Source organism: Buteo buteo, chromosome Z (genome assembly GCF_964188355.1).
Source record: "Buteo buteo chromosome Z, bButBut1.hap1.1, whole genome shotgun sequence".
In the NCBI taxonomy this organism is placed as follows: domain Eukaryota; kingdom Metazoa; phylum Chordata; class Aves; order Accipitriformes; family Accipitridae; genus Buteo; species Buteo buteo.
Genome location: NC_134204.1, coordinates 52,523,540 through 52,540,069, shown reverse-complemented (window position 1 = coordinate 52,540,069; position 16,530 = coordinate 52,523,540). Strand labels below are relative to the sequence as shown.

General features: G+C 36.0%; 1 protein-coding gene across 1 annotated transcript in view; it reads right to left on the bottom strand.

Moving 5' to 3' along the window:
* The window catches only part of FBN2 (fibrillin 2), a 173,808-nt gene that overhangs the window by 33,919 nt on the left and 123,359 nt on the right, over window positions 1-16,530 (bottom strand). Inside the window, exons 32-41 of the mRNA XM_075019653.1 lie at window positions 15,626-15,748; window positions 14,048-14,170; window positions 12,260-12,385; window positions 9,400-9,522; window positions 8,895-9,017; window positions 4,151-4,312; window positions 3,005-3,073; window positions 2,236-2,361; window positions 889-1,014; window positions 184-336 (exon numbers count right to left, since the gene is read on the bottom strand). Of these exons, the coding sequence (XP_074875754.1) occupies window positions 184-336; window positions 889-1,014; window positions 2,236-2,361; window positions 3,005-3,073; window positions 4,151-4,312; window positions 8,895-9,017; window positions 9,400-9,522; window positions 12,260-12,385; window positions 14,048-14,170; window positions 15,626-15,748 (1,254 nt within the window). The remainder of the gene's footprint in view (window positions 1-183; window positions 337-888; window positions 1,015-2,235; window positions 2,362-3,004; window positions 3,074-4,150; window positions 4,313-8,894; window positions 9,018-9,399; window positions 9,523-12,259; window positions 12,386-14,047; window positions 14,171-15,625; window positions 15,749-16,530) is intronic.

The window sequence follows — 16,530 nt, the reverse complement described above, 5'->3', positions numbered from 1 at the left end:
AATACCTATTCTTGTTTAGCACACCAAGACTTAATCCAGCCAGTGACAGGATGGCAAGGTGTTGTCACTCTTTGGGAGTACAGCAAAGGTTTTTTTGGGGTAAAATGTTAACTTTAGCTAATAGGTTAAAGGAGCATGTAAGCAAAGAAAGTAACAAAACGGGATGATTATAGTAGGCTTTACCTGTTCCTGGAGTTGGACATGGTTCACAAGGTTTGTTCCAGGCTTTCCCAACATTGTATGTGCAGCAACACATCCTTTTGGTCACATTGAAGGGCAGTTCATTCTCACAGGATGTTCCATTATAGCTTCTATAGCAAAAGCTCTTCCTCATGTCTAGATGTGAGAAAAAGAATCACTTATGAAGTAACCAACAAACTAACTGAATTAAATATCAACTCCCTACCAACCTAGACAGTGGTTCATTAACTCTGGCTTCAGAATGCAACCCAAGCATATGCATGGATGCATTTAAAAATCATTTAAGGACTGAAGTAATCTACAGCCTTTGTTTTCGACTTACCTGAAATTTGACATATTTTCAGTTTTCATTCAAAGACATAAAGGGGAAAAAGGAAAATTCCCAAGAAATAAAAAACACATCAGATCCCTTTGTATAGTAAACCCTACCATTTGGAAATGACTACTGAAAATGAAAAAAAGATTTCTGGGTTCTGTTAAGGGAGTAAGAGCACTTGAACACTGCACATCAGTCATTGCGATCTCTTTCCTGGCTACATGATGTAACTGTCTGGGAGTTAAAAGGCAGGAAAAAGCAATACAAGGCTTTAGAACTAGCCTCATCTAAAAGGAAATTTTAAGCAGAGAGGCTGGCCCTGAAACAGTCCGATATTCAGACAGTTCTAGTAAAGGTGACATTTTGCATACCCATGCAGTTATGTCCTCCGTTCACCTGCATATATTCAGGTGGGCAGATGCACGTGTAGTTCCCCAAGGTGTTGTAGCAGGTGCCAGGACCACAGACACCAGGATGTGCAACACACTCATCAATATCTAGAGACCAAGCGAAAACAACTACAATTAACAAGAGAAAAGAGGACCAAGTCGTAGCAAATGTTTCTGACCTCAAACTCACTTTGGTCAGTTTTCTTCACCCGAGCTTAGCAAAGCCTTAGGATTCACAGGCTCTGTTCTGAAAGGAATTGTTGTTTTCTCACAAAGTGAATGGAGAAGGGGAAGCTGACTTACAGTGCTCCAAACTAGGAGAAACCATTAAAGATTCTTTACATTTTTGGGTCTATTTACAATTTTTTGTTCTAACTTACAATTGGGTTTGAGTCCAGCCAGTGAAGTGCAAGAGAACACCCTAAATATATTCAAAGTTGTTGAATTTACCACTGAAACTGGAGCACCTTGTGCCCCATCAGCTCCACAAAAGACATTCACACCCTCTTCTCACAGGAATGTTACTGTCACTTTTCAGTTATGTTGATGTGTTCACTACTCCACTGAGAAATGACCTTTTAAGTACTCTATTTAGAAACAGGCAAGCTGAATATTCACATAGTCTTGCTGCTCTAACCTTGGATCTTCTTATTCAAGGTATTTGGGGTGTAAGCTTTTTTTGTCCATACAATTTTAATTTCACACCCAGTTTGATCAGTTTCCTTCACCCAAGCTTATTAGCAAAGCCTCAGGATTCACAGGCTCTGTTTTGAAAGAAGACAATTTTTTTTTTCTCACAAAGTGAATGAAGAAGGGGAAGCTGACTCACAACACTCCTAACTAGGAGAAACCACGAAGGATTCTTTACACTTTTGGGTCTATTTACAATTTTTGGTTCTAACACTTATGACAAATCTCAAACACAAAAGGAAAACCAATATTAACTTTACTTCACGTTGCATAAATTAAATCACTACTCTTAAATACTGTGAAGAGGACACCTTTTCTCACTTAACATACAGGGACCCTAGTGAAACTAGCAGGAGATACAAGGTGTTGAAGTGAGAAGCCAGAAATCATGAATAACCTCCTTAGTTTACTGAATACACATAGCTGAGATCTATCATGTAAAATAAGCATTAGTATATTCAAGTGTCACATTTCAAGTTTTACATTAATCATATCACTGGTGCCAAAGATAATGATTTTAGAGAAGATTTTAGGTAAGGGTGTGGGTAACCTATCCACTTATGCATTTAAGGCTAAAAATGACAGTGGTTTTCATAATAACTGCACTGTGATAGAGAAGAAGGTTTCAAGGGACTCAACCTTCACAGATTCTTGTCTCTTCACTGAGGTAGTAGCCTTTTGGACATTCACACTGGAAGCTGCCAAATGTATTGATGCAATTTCCACCTTGGCAGAGACCTGGCAGTTCCTGACATTCATCAATGTCTGAAAACAGAGAAAAAACCCCACCATATTTTCATTCCAGAATTAAAAGAAACAAGAGACTTTAAGTACTCCCCTGAAATTTTACCAACTAGTAGCTTTTAACTGTCACATGGATTTTTTTTTTTCCTTCTAAATTGCACTTCATGAAAGCATGGATGAGATGCTCATTCTCTTCCATTTAAATAGCTCTTCAGGAGCACGTTTCAGCTTGATGAGCCCATGGAGTTCAACTTCCATTACTGATTAAAGGAATCTGGCATCTAATTCCTCATTCCTGCACACTCATTGGAACCAGAGTTTCTTTGTCCAATGAAAATTTCCTGAAACTTATACCTTCCACTGATAAGCTGTAATTTTCATAAATGACTTATCCTTCAGGGGCCAATTTCAAAGGCCAATTCAAGTAAGGAGGCACACAAAAAGTATGCACCAGCTTATTTTCCTACTGAAATATTGCTGGACTTCTTCAATATTCTTTTACAGCATGCATTTTCATCACATTGTTGTCTAATTCATAATAGCAGAGGGGTTTGGTTTGCACTAAATGTAATGATTTTTGTAAAATATAGTTCCTGTATACATCTCTCCAAAGATGACCCCCTTTTTTGTATTATCAGCCATCAGCCATTTACAATAAACGCACCTTCTAAAATAATAGTGATGGGATTTGGTCTGAATCCTTCTCCCCCTGGACAGAGAGTATTATATTCCGCTAAAGTAAAGTACAACAAGAGAAAGCATGTCAGTCATGTGAAGAACAAAATGCTAACAACAGAAACATAAAATTTCACTTGTCTTTTTAATGAGCCTTCTTCCCTACAGTCATTGGTTTTCTACTCTTCTTGACCTATTCACAGTAAATAAAGCTAGTGCATTAGATTAGTAGAAAATCAAGGTAAGATTAAGAGTTCTGCTTAAAATATTACAATAACCATCGTTACTTAAGGCAGTATTAAGGCAGGCAAAGTTATTTTCTCTGTAGTGTCCCTTTACAAAGGCATGTATTTTCCATTTTGACTAGTTCTTTAATATGAAATGTCAGTATACCATCGATAAAGGTACATGTTAAAATTGGAATTCATACTATTGTGAGACTATTAAGAACAACATGCTTGACATTTCTGCTGCATTATTCATTCAAAGAACTTCAAAGCTCTACGAAATTGGTAAGTATCATCAGGTAACAATTTTGCAAGTACTCAAGAGTGACTTAGAAATAGTTACCCAACAATTACCAACACTCCTTTCAGAACTCCTGCAGCTCTCCAAATTAAAGGCATGATTTGAGTCCTAAGCATTATTAATTTCTTTATTTCCCTATCAACATGGAGTTGCTGAGTAAAAATTCCTAGTAGATGCATGCAATCCCTTCCATTAAGGCACATAAGCATATCTGCAACTACCTTGATTTTTTTTTAATGGGAGAAAAGTAAAAGCAAAATAAAAGAAAGTGCCCAAAACTACCCAAAGTACATGGGCCTGGTCCAGTGGGAAGTACCTTCTAAATTTCCACTGATTTATTACTGTGAGAATAGGCACCAAGTCAGTCACAGAATACTAAAGGTCAGGTCTTCTGATACTCAGGTCCATACCACTGCAGCACCCCTCTGACAGCACCAGGGAGATTTTCTTTTATAACTGTGCCAGAACACTGCCTCATGAAGAAAATCAGATTCTTAAAAGACAAATGTATAATAATACAGTAAAAGATTTCAAATACTTTCTTCATCCCTTGTTAGCAACTTCTATAATAAGAGAGCATGGGGAGAATAAGAGAACATTTCCTTACTGCTGTTTACAGGGGGACAAGTCTCACAGGGGTTTCCCCAAGCCTTTCCCAGAGAGCAGCAGCACGAGGAACGACTGACTCCAACCCCAATTTCAGTGTTGCAGGATAGGCTCCCATCCCCTCGTGGTCCATACTTCAGGTAGCAATTGCCAACACGGTTATCTACATATAAAACACATATGACTACAGCTGCACACAATGATCTGGACAAAGGACCAGCAGGCATTAATATTAACGTTCTGTATCTAGAAGCAGGAATTCAGATAACATTGTGGTTTTGAAGTCATTGGCAAGCTCAAAACACTTATGAACACTGATGGTTACTGATGTTGAAAGAGACAGCAGGGAAAATGTGTAGCTTCAGCTTCCTAAGTACCCAGACACGAGTTTAAAATGTCTGCATGTCTTCCAAAGTCACACCATAATCTAATGTAGCACGTACACTACTCCCAGTTTTTCACTCTAGAAAGCATTGGAAGCCTTGCTGCAGTTTGCTGTTAGTACTTCTCCATATTCTGATTGTGACTAGGCTATGACTCTTATGGAATTGGAAGAATTTATGTATTTTTCTATGGAATCACAGGACAAAGTCATGTCACTGGAAGAATTCTTCCACTGGCACAGAAATTCTCCAAAAATCATTAACACTGAAACAAATAATCTAAATGTGCAGTAGGTTTGAGGAGAATTAGTTTATCAGTTCACTCAAACTGTAACTTAATGATTTAGACAAGTGCTGGCCTCAGTGGAATGAGCAAGGAATCTAAGAGAAGTAAAGCTGTGAGTTTTCTTACTACTGCACATATTGTCTCCTTGTTCTTTATAAATGGGAAGTAACTAGCAGTGAGTCAAGGAATAAGAGCATATTAAATTATTATTTATTACAGTCAAATAAGATGAACATTAATTTCTTCCAGAGCAGTGTTGTAATTCTGAAGATCATTTCTATGAATTAACTTGTTATCAAAGGTTGCCTCTAAAGAAGCACAGGAACCCACTCAAAATTTTTTTGATAAATTCATTGTATAAAGGACCCATTATCTTTTCTGCATTTTTACTATTTCTGTTAATGGTATGACTAAGAAACTTATAAATGAATTTTTGAATAATTCCCCAAATGCATATTTTACTAAGAAATATCACATTTTTAATTTACTGCTTGCAGCAAGTGCCAGATGCTACAGCCTTTAGCAATTTACATGGAGTAAAATGAAAACAGTATGATAAATGTGGGTAGTTCATACTTTCAAAATTTCCAGAGTTTAACAAATGTCTTGACATGGGTTTTTAAATTATCCTGAGGTTTGGGATGTATCTATGAAAAAAACCTTGAAGGCAACTTTCTGAATTTTTAGGAGCTACTTGTTCTTAAGATCCTCAAGTTAGGTAAGTATGTATAATACAAAAACACAACTTCACATTAATTTTCAGACTGAGTATTTTTTTTAAAGGGTCTTAACATCAATCAAGAGAAAACCTTCAATCTTTCCAAACAATTTAAATTTATTCGAATTTAAGCATTAATAGATAAGTTTGGGTGAATCTTTCTGCACAGTATTAAGAGCATACCGTAGCAGAGATTGTAAAAAAGGAGGGGCCTGGGCCCCACATATTCTACAACAAATTTCAGTATCTCACCATAAATGCACACTGTCGTAAAGCTAAAATACTCAGCTAAGAATTGAGTGGCAGAGGCATATGTATTCTGTACCTCTACGCCTCTGATGGAAAGGGAAGAAACTTCAAGCAGGATATCTTTATCTCCCTGGAGGCAGGATTTACCTGAGATCACTGATCAGATATGTCAGAGTGGAAGTCCTTTTTTTTTTTTTAAGACAACGTTAGAAGTGAGTAAAGTGAACTGCCTTTTTAAAAGGGCATATCCTGAGGTTCTTGTAGTGGACTAGAGCTGAAACAACGCAAACATGGTTATTCTGAGAATACCTATCCCCTCATGTTCTCAGAGGAACTGCATGCTTCTCTCCATTTGTGATAGCACAAGACATCTGCCTTTTTAAGAAAGGCCAAGAGATTTGGCTTCATTCTTCTTGGGAAAAGTGAAAAACAATGACCATTTTGGAAGACAGCTTCAGCCCAAGACCTCAGGCCCATTAAGAACAATAGGAGATGATAGACCTTGGAAGAAAGGCAGAGCCTGGAATTCTCTAGCAGAATATTGATACCGAGTCCATCAAGAGTTTTAGGTTTCAGTTTACTCCTTACATGAACCGTCTTCACACAGCACTATGTTCTTCTTTGCCAAGGATAATATTTCTGTTTCTTCTGAAAGGAACTGGAATTTAAATTCCTCTGCCTTTTTTGCTCAAGCGTGCAAGAGAAAGTGCTGTTGAAGAGAACCAGAAGCTGCTGTCCTTTTGACAAGAAGTTTCTGGAACACTTTTCAGCACAACTTGTCCATTCCAGAAGCAATTCTTTTTCTTGGTGAGGTCCACTAGTCTCTGTGGTTTTTTTTTCCCAAATGACTACAAGCTTAGAGTGAAAACTGGATAATGTTTTACCATGTGCCAGTGACACAAACATCATTGCAAGTCAAGTTGCAGTTTGGAATTGCAGTCCTGAGACTACAAAGGATCACAAGCAAACTGAACTTCAATTCTTCCCTCTTTGGGCTGCATAAGTCACTAAAGTAGACATACCCAAAGTATACCAAATCTAGAACTAGAACTAGCATAGCTGCATTGGAATGGCAACTCTCTCTGTTTCCACTTCCCATGAAAAATCATTTAACCCTCCAGAAATATTACAAATGAGAACTGCTGGTGAAAGAAAAAAGTTCAAAACCTAACATGCCTATAATCACATAAAATAGTATAACTAATATGTTTTTGGTTGCACATGGTGCCCCATCTCTTCAAGGGCTTCTAAAAAATTGGGCACTAAAGTATCATTTCATTCATGGATTAGGGCTTTATTTCTATTATCTTACTTTGATGATATTTCATGGAAAGCAAAGGTTTTTCTTGCCCCTGTCAAAGGCAGAAGCTGAATGTTCACTGAATGTTTTTTGCACTTTGTCATAGAATCAGGCTGTAGAGAGATGGAAAGCGTACACCCAAGGCTTGCAGCTCCTCCCACAGACAGAGAAGTGGATTCCAGTTCTGCCACTGTCTGTACTTGAAAAAAACCCAAAACCCAACCAAAACCCCCTTGTTTGCTTAGGGGGCTAAGTCTTAGGAGTCTCTTTTCTGTGCAATCAGTCATTCAGAAACAAAAAATGCTTCTTACAAATGGGAAAGTAGAAGAGTCTTTGTACCAGAGAGAGGGACAGCCCTAGTAGTATTTCCTCAGCACAGAAATAAGGAACGGTCAAACAGTTTTCCTACCACTTTCTTATTCAACATTTTTTCTTCAGAAAGGGAGGGCTTGCTCTCTCATTTGGGACTCTAGCGCTGCTAGATTGACCCTTGAGTAGGTTCCCTTCCACTGTGGAGGCTTCCTTGAGGAAACATGGCACCTCTGCCAAAAATGTCATCGGGACAACTGGTCCCAAAGTAGAGTGCCAACTCAAACTCCCATTTTTTAGTGAAACACAAGTCAGCTAGCAGTAGGATAATTCATTCTTATAAGCTTCTTCAGACATCACTTAAATTCTTTGGTCATAATTCAGGGCTTGCAGGGCTAATCATACACAGCATCTGGTTGTAGGGAAGAATGAGGATCTTAGCAGTTATATGCTGCAGAAGGGTAGCCAAAAAGGCAGGATTTCATTGCTTCAACTGAATCTTCAGGTGAGACAAAGTTAAAAGCTTAGGTCAGACTGCAACTGCAGAAGAAAAGTATTAAGGCAGGAATTGTCAGTAGAGTCTATGGGAGACAGAAACACAGATAGAATAGATTACATAAATTCACTTTGTCTTTAAAAATCTCAGCTTAAAGTTTTATAATAAATTGGTCAAACCGTGGACATCTAAAGGTCTCAAACAGGACTTGTTTTGAGCATCCAGAGAAGCAAGAGAGAATATTCATAGGCAGAAAATGGAGAAACATGGAAAAGATGAGCAATAAAATTTGTTCTGAAGGAAATCTGTATTTCTTTAGAAATTATTTGTTTAGAATATATTTATTTGCCACTACACTGTAGTATTATTGTAAACATTTAGAAAATGGATAGAGTTCTAACTAGCCATTCAGGAGAATTTGAGTCTTCCCAAAGTAATAAAATAAAAAGGCTGTTTTTCAATTAAAATTTAGAAGGTTTTCCCAGGATCACAAACAAATCATTATGGATGAACCTTAGCCCCTCTCTCAACCCCCCTCTTCCCCAAAACTTCCCGAGACTGCTAGTATATACTCTAATCACACGACAGCCCTACATCATGTAGCAAGGGGGAAAAGTAATGAAAACTCACTTTAAGTCTGTGTAAGCCAGAGAGAATTATGTAGATTTACACAGATTACACAGTTTAGACTTAAGATAAACACATAAATCAGTCCCAAGACACATCTAGGATTAAAAATTTTTTTTTTAAATGAGAATTGTTGACTGTTAGGAGAATGGAAATGCAGATAATATACTTTTCGACAAATTTTAAAAAGATGTATTTTAAAGAAACTATAAACATCATTAATCAGTTAAAATAATTAACTCCATCTCTAGAAAACTGTACAACAGGATATGCAGCACGTTTAAGTATAATTTTTCTGTCTTGCTACCCTCATTTGCATCAGAACAGTCACCTTGGCTGTGATTTCTAAAGTAATACTTCAGATAGCTTTTACTTACCCACACAACCCACTCCAGTAGGATTCAGCTGGAAGTCTGGAGGGCAATTACACTCATACCTTCCAGGAGTATTTACACAAAGACCATTAACACAATTAATGGGATCGGCGCATTCATCGATATCTAAAATAGAAAGGTTACTTTATAAACCTGCTCACTGGACAGAACAGAAGAATAATTTTAGTTTTTAAGACAAAATGCACAAGAAAATTTCAAATACAAGTGAATTTTAGCTGTAATTGGAACAAAAGAACTACTAATAATTCATCAAACATTTAGAAATAACCTTTGTAGAGCTGCATATTTAAGAAGCCATTCTTTCTGTTCCATTCTTAAACCAACTCCAAAGCATATAATTCTACACATTGCTTATTTAGTGGGGAAAAAATGTACTCCTGTTGTAAAAGAATACAATGAACGTTTTGTGAACTCATCTTTAAATTAGCTTGGTGCAATCAAAAAAAATAATTAAGTCTTGACCTATTTCTGAACAGAAGAGATATACCTGTACAGTTTCCCCCGGTTCGATCTAGTTCATAGCCATCATCACAGATACAATGAAACATTCCTGGTAGATTGTTACAGGTACCAAATACACATATGTTCTGGAAGGAGCACTCATCAATATCTGAAAGAATATATTAAGAATAGAAAGTTACGTATCATTACCATATTAATATTACAATAGTGTGTTGTACTACTAAAAGCAAATGAAGACTTAACATATTTAACTTAACATATTTAAAAAAGCAAAACTGAGTAATCACTTTTGATTTTGTATAGAACGCTATAGCTAGGGATTTGTGAGGCATTCGCCATTAAGCTGCTTGTTACTTACTCCTGTCTTAGCTAGTGTGAAGTAAAAATAGCAAAACTGACTTCTCAGGACCCAAAAGGAAAGCTAAGTCAAAAAGCCAGTAAGTTCTTTTCAAAATGTGCATTAAACAGAATGAAGCATAACACCACACAAAGGTGTCAGTCATTTCCTAGCTCATAGTCTGCAACATTTCTTACTAATGGCAAGTAAGATTTTCAGAATACCATTCTCAGGGAAAAAAGTAGACTAAGAAGAAAGAGAGAGTCGGCATCAACAGTTACTTTTATCTCGGAGAAAGAATACAGGGAAAAGGAATATAGGAAGTAAGAATTCTCTATGATTTTCTCAAACCCACATTAAACCAGTTATATAGTAACTATGTAATAAGTGAGCTAAGATGCATGTAAGGGACTGCCTGTGTGCTCATGTAAACTGAAGATGAAATAAGGTTGAAAGACACTGACAGAAAATCAGACTACATTGTGGACTACAGTGCTAGAAAAGAAGTTAAATGTTAACAGCATAGAGTGCAAAGTAACAGTTTTAGAAACAAACTATAAAGGACTTCTGAGTTGAAGGTAACTAAGATAACAGGGGAAAAACCCCCTGCATATACTGTATGATAGCAAGACTTTTAAGTTGCCAAAATAAAACAGCTGTGCAAAAGGCTAATGCAACTCTAGCATGTACCAGTGAGCTATTTTTGGCAGAGACAGTAAGTGGAAAGCATTAATACCTTTTTACAATGCACAGCTAAATCTTCATTAGAAATTCTGTGTACAGTGATCTGTTGAAGAGTGCTGAACAAAAACTGGATGAGGTGTGAAAAAGGGATATTAAAATTACTAAAGTAATGAAATATCTGTTTTGAACTTGGCTTGCTTGCCTTAGCCAAAGCTTGCGAAGTGATATAATGCCTCTTTATAGGAACATATGACAAGGGGATACTTTTGAGGGGGAGAGAGATATAAATTTTTAAGGGAAAATGAAATCTAAGATAAATGCCTAATATCCAACAGTTCTCAGTAAACTAAACTGGAAATTAAAGGAAGGTTTCTAAGTAGCTTGGAGTACAGTCATGGAATAACCTCCAAATCAGGTCACGAACACAACTTGTGTTCAGATGAAGCTTTATAAAGTTATGGAAAAGACTGTATCATTAAGAAACTAATGTACTGACATCTCAGGATTTCTGAAGAAATTGGATGAATTATTTGTATGAAAATAATTGTACTAAATCCAGGCTTTGGATTTTGTCCTTTGAGTGCAGTAATCAGCCAGGAAGTCACCTTATCATAGGACAAATTAATATATCAACTTAAAAAAAAAAAAAGAAGATAACTTCTTTCAAATATTCAGCACCCAGATCTTTTAGTTCTCCAACAGCACAATTTAATCTATGGAATGCTTTCAGATCTCTGTTGGAATCACAGTAATATACCAATATACCAAGGATTTTTCCAAAATTCTACTATTTATCTTTCAGAGCATCCTTGTGGACCAATTAAAAAGCCAAATGTTGGTGACCCGCTGTCCCAAGAATGAGAATCGTACTGCTTTTCAAAACATTGATTGGCTGATATCTATTTGGGGATTTTTACTAGAACATTGGCATGTCTGTAATATGACTAACTAACTGAGCTGCACTGAGAAATTCAGTAAAGGTGATCGACAATACTTGGTGACTATTAACAGATCTGACCAAAACAGTTGCATAGCTAATTTTTCAGAAACATCTGCAATTTTTCTACAGCTGGAAATTTGATTCATACATGTACACCTGAATGTTTGAACATGCCAAGTTATGGATTGAATTTTAGAGACTACATTTTGGAATCTGTTTTTAAAGTCTCATCAAGAATTTTAATTTCCTAAGATGTTACGAGGTTTCCATAATTAAATATAGAATAAGCTAAAAAGCTTTGGAGCACCTGCTAAAAAGACTTTATCTAATATACAGTTCGCTTACATTAGACAAAAAAAAGACATAAGAACACAACAGGGAATAGAAGCTAAACTGGACTAGAAAGATAATAATCCCTTTTGCACTTCAGATGATCTGGTACAATATTGAGAGAGAAAGGGTGATGATAAAAAATCTCCAGTATGCATTTTAAGGAGTGTTAAAAACTTGTTAAATACAGCAGTGATTCAATTTTCCTGAAAACATTTATTTTAAAATGAGGTCACTTAATGCAGTTTGTGTCTCCCGTGTAAACATACTAAATAAAATAGTGATGAACACAGGGTTTTCCACACACTATTCACTAGTGACAAAAGGAAGAGAAATAATTAAAAAAATAAAATTACTGAACCAAACATCTACTCTGGAATTTCTGGACCAAGGCCAGGAAAACTTAATAAGATGAAAGCTAGCTTCAACATAATTCACACTGCAAAATAATCCTTGCTTGAAAAAATTACTTATACGTGAAGCACGTGCTGAATGTTCTGCTTCCAGGTTGAGGTCCTTCCAGCACTTCTTGTTTTTTATTTTATAGCAGTCAATCCAAACTCGGAAAACAAACCTGAAGTACCAGTGGCTTACCTTGGCACGACTTGCTGTCCGAGGCGGGAGTGAATCCCATCTCACATTCACAACGGTAGGCACCAGGGACATTCAGACACTGTCCATTTTCACACAGATTAACATTTTCTGCACATTCATCAACATCTGCAGGAGACAGAAAATTTCTTCAAAACCATGTTTTACTACCAAAATATAAATAATATCCTGACATTCAAAATAATAATGCTGTTGAGTATTGTTGATATAAACCAAAACATTTACACCTGAAGATGAAGTAAATTGAAAGAATGCAGAAAATCAAACATAACGCCACTCCAAAATTATTTTTTTTACCCTGCCATGATTCCTTACTCCTTGTTTTTTATTAACAGATTAAATTTTTTATTAATAATGCAGGATTTTCAGATTCAGTACTATTAGCTTTGACAAATAAGCTGAATATTTTGCTTACAAAGTCAAAACTTAAGTCTCCTGGTACATATTGCTATGTTACTTTGACATAAAACACATTCAGAAGGCAAACTTTCTTAAGTGAATCATACATAGAAAATTATTTTCATATGCATTTTAGAAAATATTCTTTGAGGATTATGAATTTTACAACTACCATTTGCACACTACTGGGGATTCTCCTACTATGTCCCAAAAGTGATTTTTTTTTTTAAGAGCTATAGAAGAGCAGAATGACAAAGGAAGGCATTCACCATTGCAGTCATCATAGGGACTCATAATTTTGTCAGATATGCTTATGATTGTCTGAAAAAATTTCCAATATAATGTCTTCATTTTATTAGTCAATCCCTAGTATTGCATCTGATTTTTAAAAAACAGAAAATCTGAAACATGGTGTGTTAGTAAAAGGGATGGACATTCTTGTTCATTAACCACAAACTTGAAACACATAAACAAATAGTATTTGAAGATCCTTATTCTGAAATAAAGAAACCTTACAATTCTAATCAAAAGACTGTCTTGTTAAGGTATAAATTAATTTTGATTTTAAATGAGCTAGTTAGCTAATAATGAATGCATTCACATTAGTTTCTAGGTATTTTACTATCATTAGTATGCATTCTTTCAATACTTCAAACTTTTTGACCACATAAAGGTCATGTTAGAATTCAAGACCAAAGATATTGTTGCATCTCCACTCTGTCAGTGATAAAAACCACAGTAACTCAATACTCGGCCATTAATGCTTAATATAAAATCTTTACACCTTATATAATCTTTTACATGTCATTTATTTTGAATCACTTGCTGTGTGTTAAACATTGTTCATTCTTAAAAGTGAACATTTACCAACAAATTTAAATGCAGAGATAATGGGCAATATTTTTCAACTGTAATTTGTTTTTCTTTTCAAAAAGTCCCGTGTTCATGATTAAATCCTGTTCAACTAACATAGTGAGGGAAAAACAGATGATGCCTTCCCTGCCAGAGACAGACATGGCCTACAAGACAGGAACCATAACAGAGAGCTGGTGTTTTGTATTCTTAACTAGAAAGACTGCTGCTGCAAGCAGCACATGCACATTCAAAAAAATTGGCATGAGGAGGAGGAGGAAAAAGAAGGAGCAGACAGGAACTTCACCCAACAAATGGGTCCAGTGGGTCCAATTTGGCACACAAATCAAAGGAACAAACAGTTGCCTTTGTTAGCACTTCTTCAGCAGATGGGAAGAATCCTGATCTTAAGACACTTTTACATTTGTTATCTTGCACTTTGCGCTTAGATCTAGTTTGCAAATCTTCCATACAAGAGAAACAACCAGGGACAAGTCAGCTTTCACAGAAACTTCGTACCAGAACAAGTAAATCCATCCCCAGTAAATCCTTCTGCACAGGCACAGCGGTATGACCCTGGGGTGTTCACACACTGAGCGTTCACGCTGCACTGGTGGGTCCCATTGGAGCACTCATCAAGATCTGCACATCATGGGCAAAAGAGTGCAAGCGGTAAATAAGCAGTTAGTATACCTGGCTTACAATTAACTGTCAAGCTAACAAGTGCAAAGATTATTTATGTCTCCATAAATACACAAAGTTGTCATTAGAAGATGCAGGGTTAATCTGCTGTGATTTCATTTTAATATTTCTTCCTTTAAATTAAAATGTCTGGGATTGGGCAAAATGTTTCCAAGCAACAGATGGAATTCAGCTGACTTGTTACTTGAACATTAATATCATGTTAAAGAACTTGAATTAAAAATTAGTTAAAAAAACAATAAACCAAAGAAATATAGTGAGGTGAAAATCTGCCGTACATTTAGAGAGACTTCTCAAGTAACAGAAGAATGTGAAAACAATGTAACCCCATGAAAGTTAATGCAAGCTTTCTTATTTACTTGGATGTCAACTTGGACTAAAAAAAAAAAAAAAAACAAACAAAAAAAAACACATAGAAAAAGAAAGAAGAAACTTCCCTTCCCCTCAAGGGCCCATTTGATGGGAACGGCCATATGGGTCCATGACAAATCAGTCACACTAGCTAGTGCTATGGGGTAGCCGACATTCCCTTCTCACCCATCTGCAGAGCGGTCTCCTGGAAGAATGCTATATCCAGGAGCTATTCTAACTATGAGGACGCTGCTGGAAAAACTTTTTAAAGTTTTCTCCTTCAAATGAAACTTTTTATTTACTTAGTAGAACCTCACATATTTTTAATTAAATGATAATAATAAAGACCAGGGGACCTTCCCCTTTTTGTCAGATATGGCTTAGAAAGCTTAGAAGATCTGGCCTGCAGTAAAATCTCGTAATATGGTATTTTTCTTTCACATTTTACACCAATAAAGCCTAATTCTTAAATGAAGCTCGCATTCCATACATCCCTAAATGTTCTGAAAAAAATCTTTTTTTACAATCTTTACATATCAACCTAAAAAATGAAGGCAAGGGGACACAATGCTACTCTAGCAGCCCAGCAAAAGCAGAATCAAGTTTCCCATACCTCAAGTCCAATCTGCTTCACATTAGGGGCTATAAACTAGATATACTACAGTACATTTACAAAAAATGATATTAAGTAACAGAAATAGTATCTTACTGGCAGGAAATCACAAAACAATTGCATTTTATTTTAGACCTTTTTTTTATTTTGCACATTCTAGCAGTTGTATGTAAACTTTCTAAAATACATTGTTAATTCCGTAAGACGTTACACAGACAGGCTTCTGAGACAAAACCTTTTTTTTTTCTCAGAAAACCAAACCCCTGAAACATAAGAAGCTTGCATACCCATCTATCCACAGAGTACAGCAGATAGAAGAGTAACACTTCATTTCTAATGGAGTAATCACACAGTCATATTACCTGCTTTCATTAAAAAAAGAAAAGAAAAAAAATGAAAAAAGGGAAAAGCGTTATTTTCTGTATACTTACCAATACATTTAATACCATTTCCAACCCATCCTTCTCTGCAACTACATTTAAAACTTCCTGGTACATTGACACATGAGGCATGCATGTCACAGTTATGAGCGCCAATTTCACACTCATCCACATCTACAAGCACAAAATAAACTATCAGTATTTACATCAAGAGCACCGGACTACTACAAATTATGTTCCTTTTACATGTTGCTTATTTCCACTGTGCAGGTTTGCAGTCCTTTAAAAAAACAAATGTTCAAGACTACAGAATAACTCAAGCAAGTTGCTTTGTATTATAAATTAATAAAAAATAGTGACAATTGTCTTTTCATTTTGTTCATTGTTTGTAAACACGACAGAATTAGTCTGCTTTCTTACAACTGCTTTTCAGTTTGAAATTAAAGCTGTTTTCCATACATTTTAAATATGCTGACCTTTATATGTCTAAAAATGGGATGAGACCTTTGGGTGCACAGGCACATTTCAGTTGCAAGAATGGTTAGTCCAAGATCTTAGTAATTACAGAACACATTGTTAAAGACCAAATTATAGGTGAAATTCTGTCAACTTTCCCAGGAGAATAATTTTGGATGAACTTAGCTTCCTGAATGCTGTGGACCCAGCTTGCACAAGAGAAGTTACTGCTTAACTATCACAGGAACTCATAGAGTTTGAAACTGACTGACTATGATTCTTTAAAACTTGTTAGCATGGGTTGAAGGACGGCATATACTTTTCCTCTTACATCATCACTGTTTTTTATTCTTTTCTTTTACTTTTTTTCCTTCTGTCTTGTTCTTAGACTACAGGGTCATTTCCTGCAGCTTCAGTTGACAGATGAGTTCATACTTTAAGTATGTATGACAAATGAGTACTGCTAAAAAACTTCTAATACAAATGCAGCTGTGCCCACC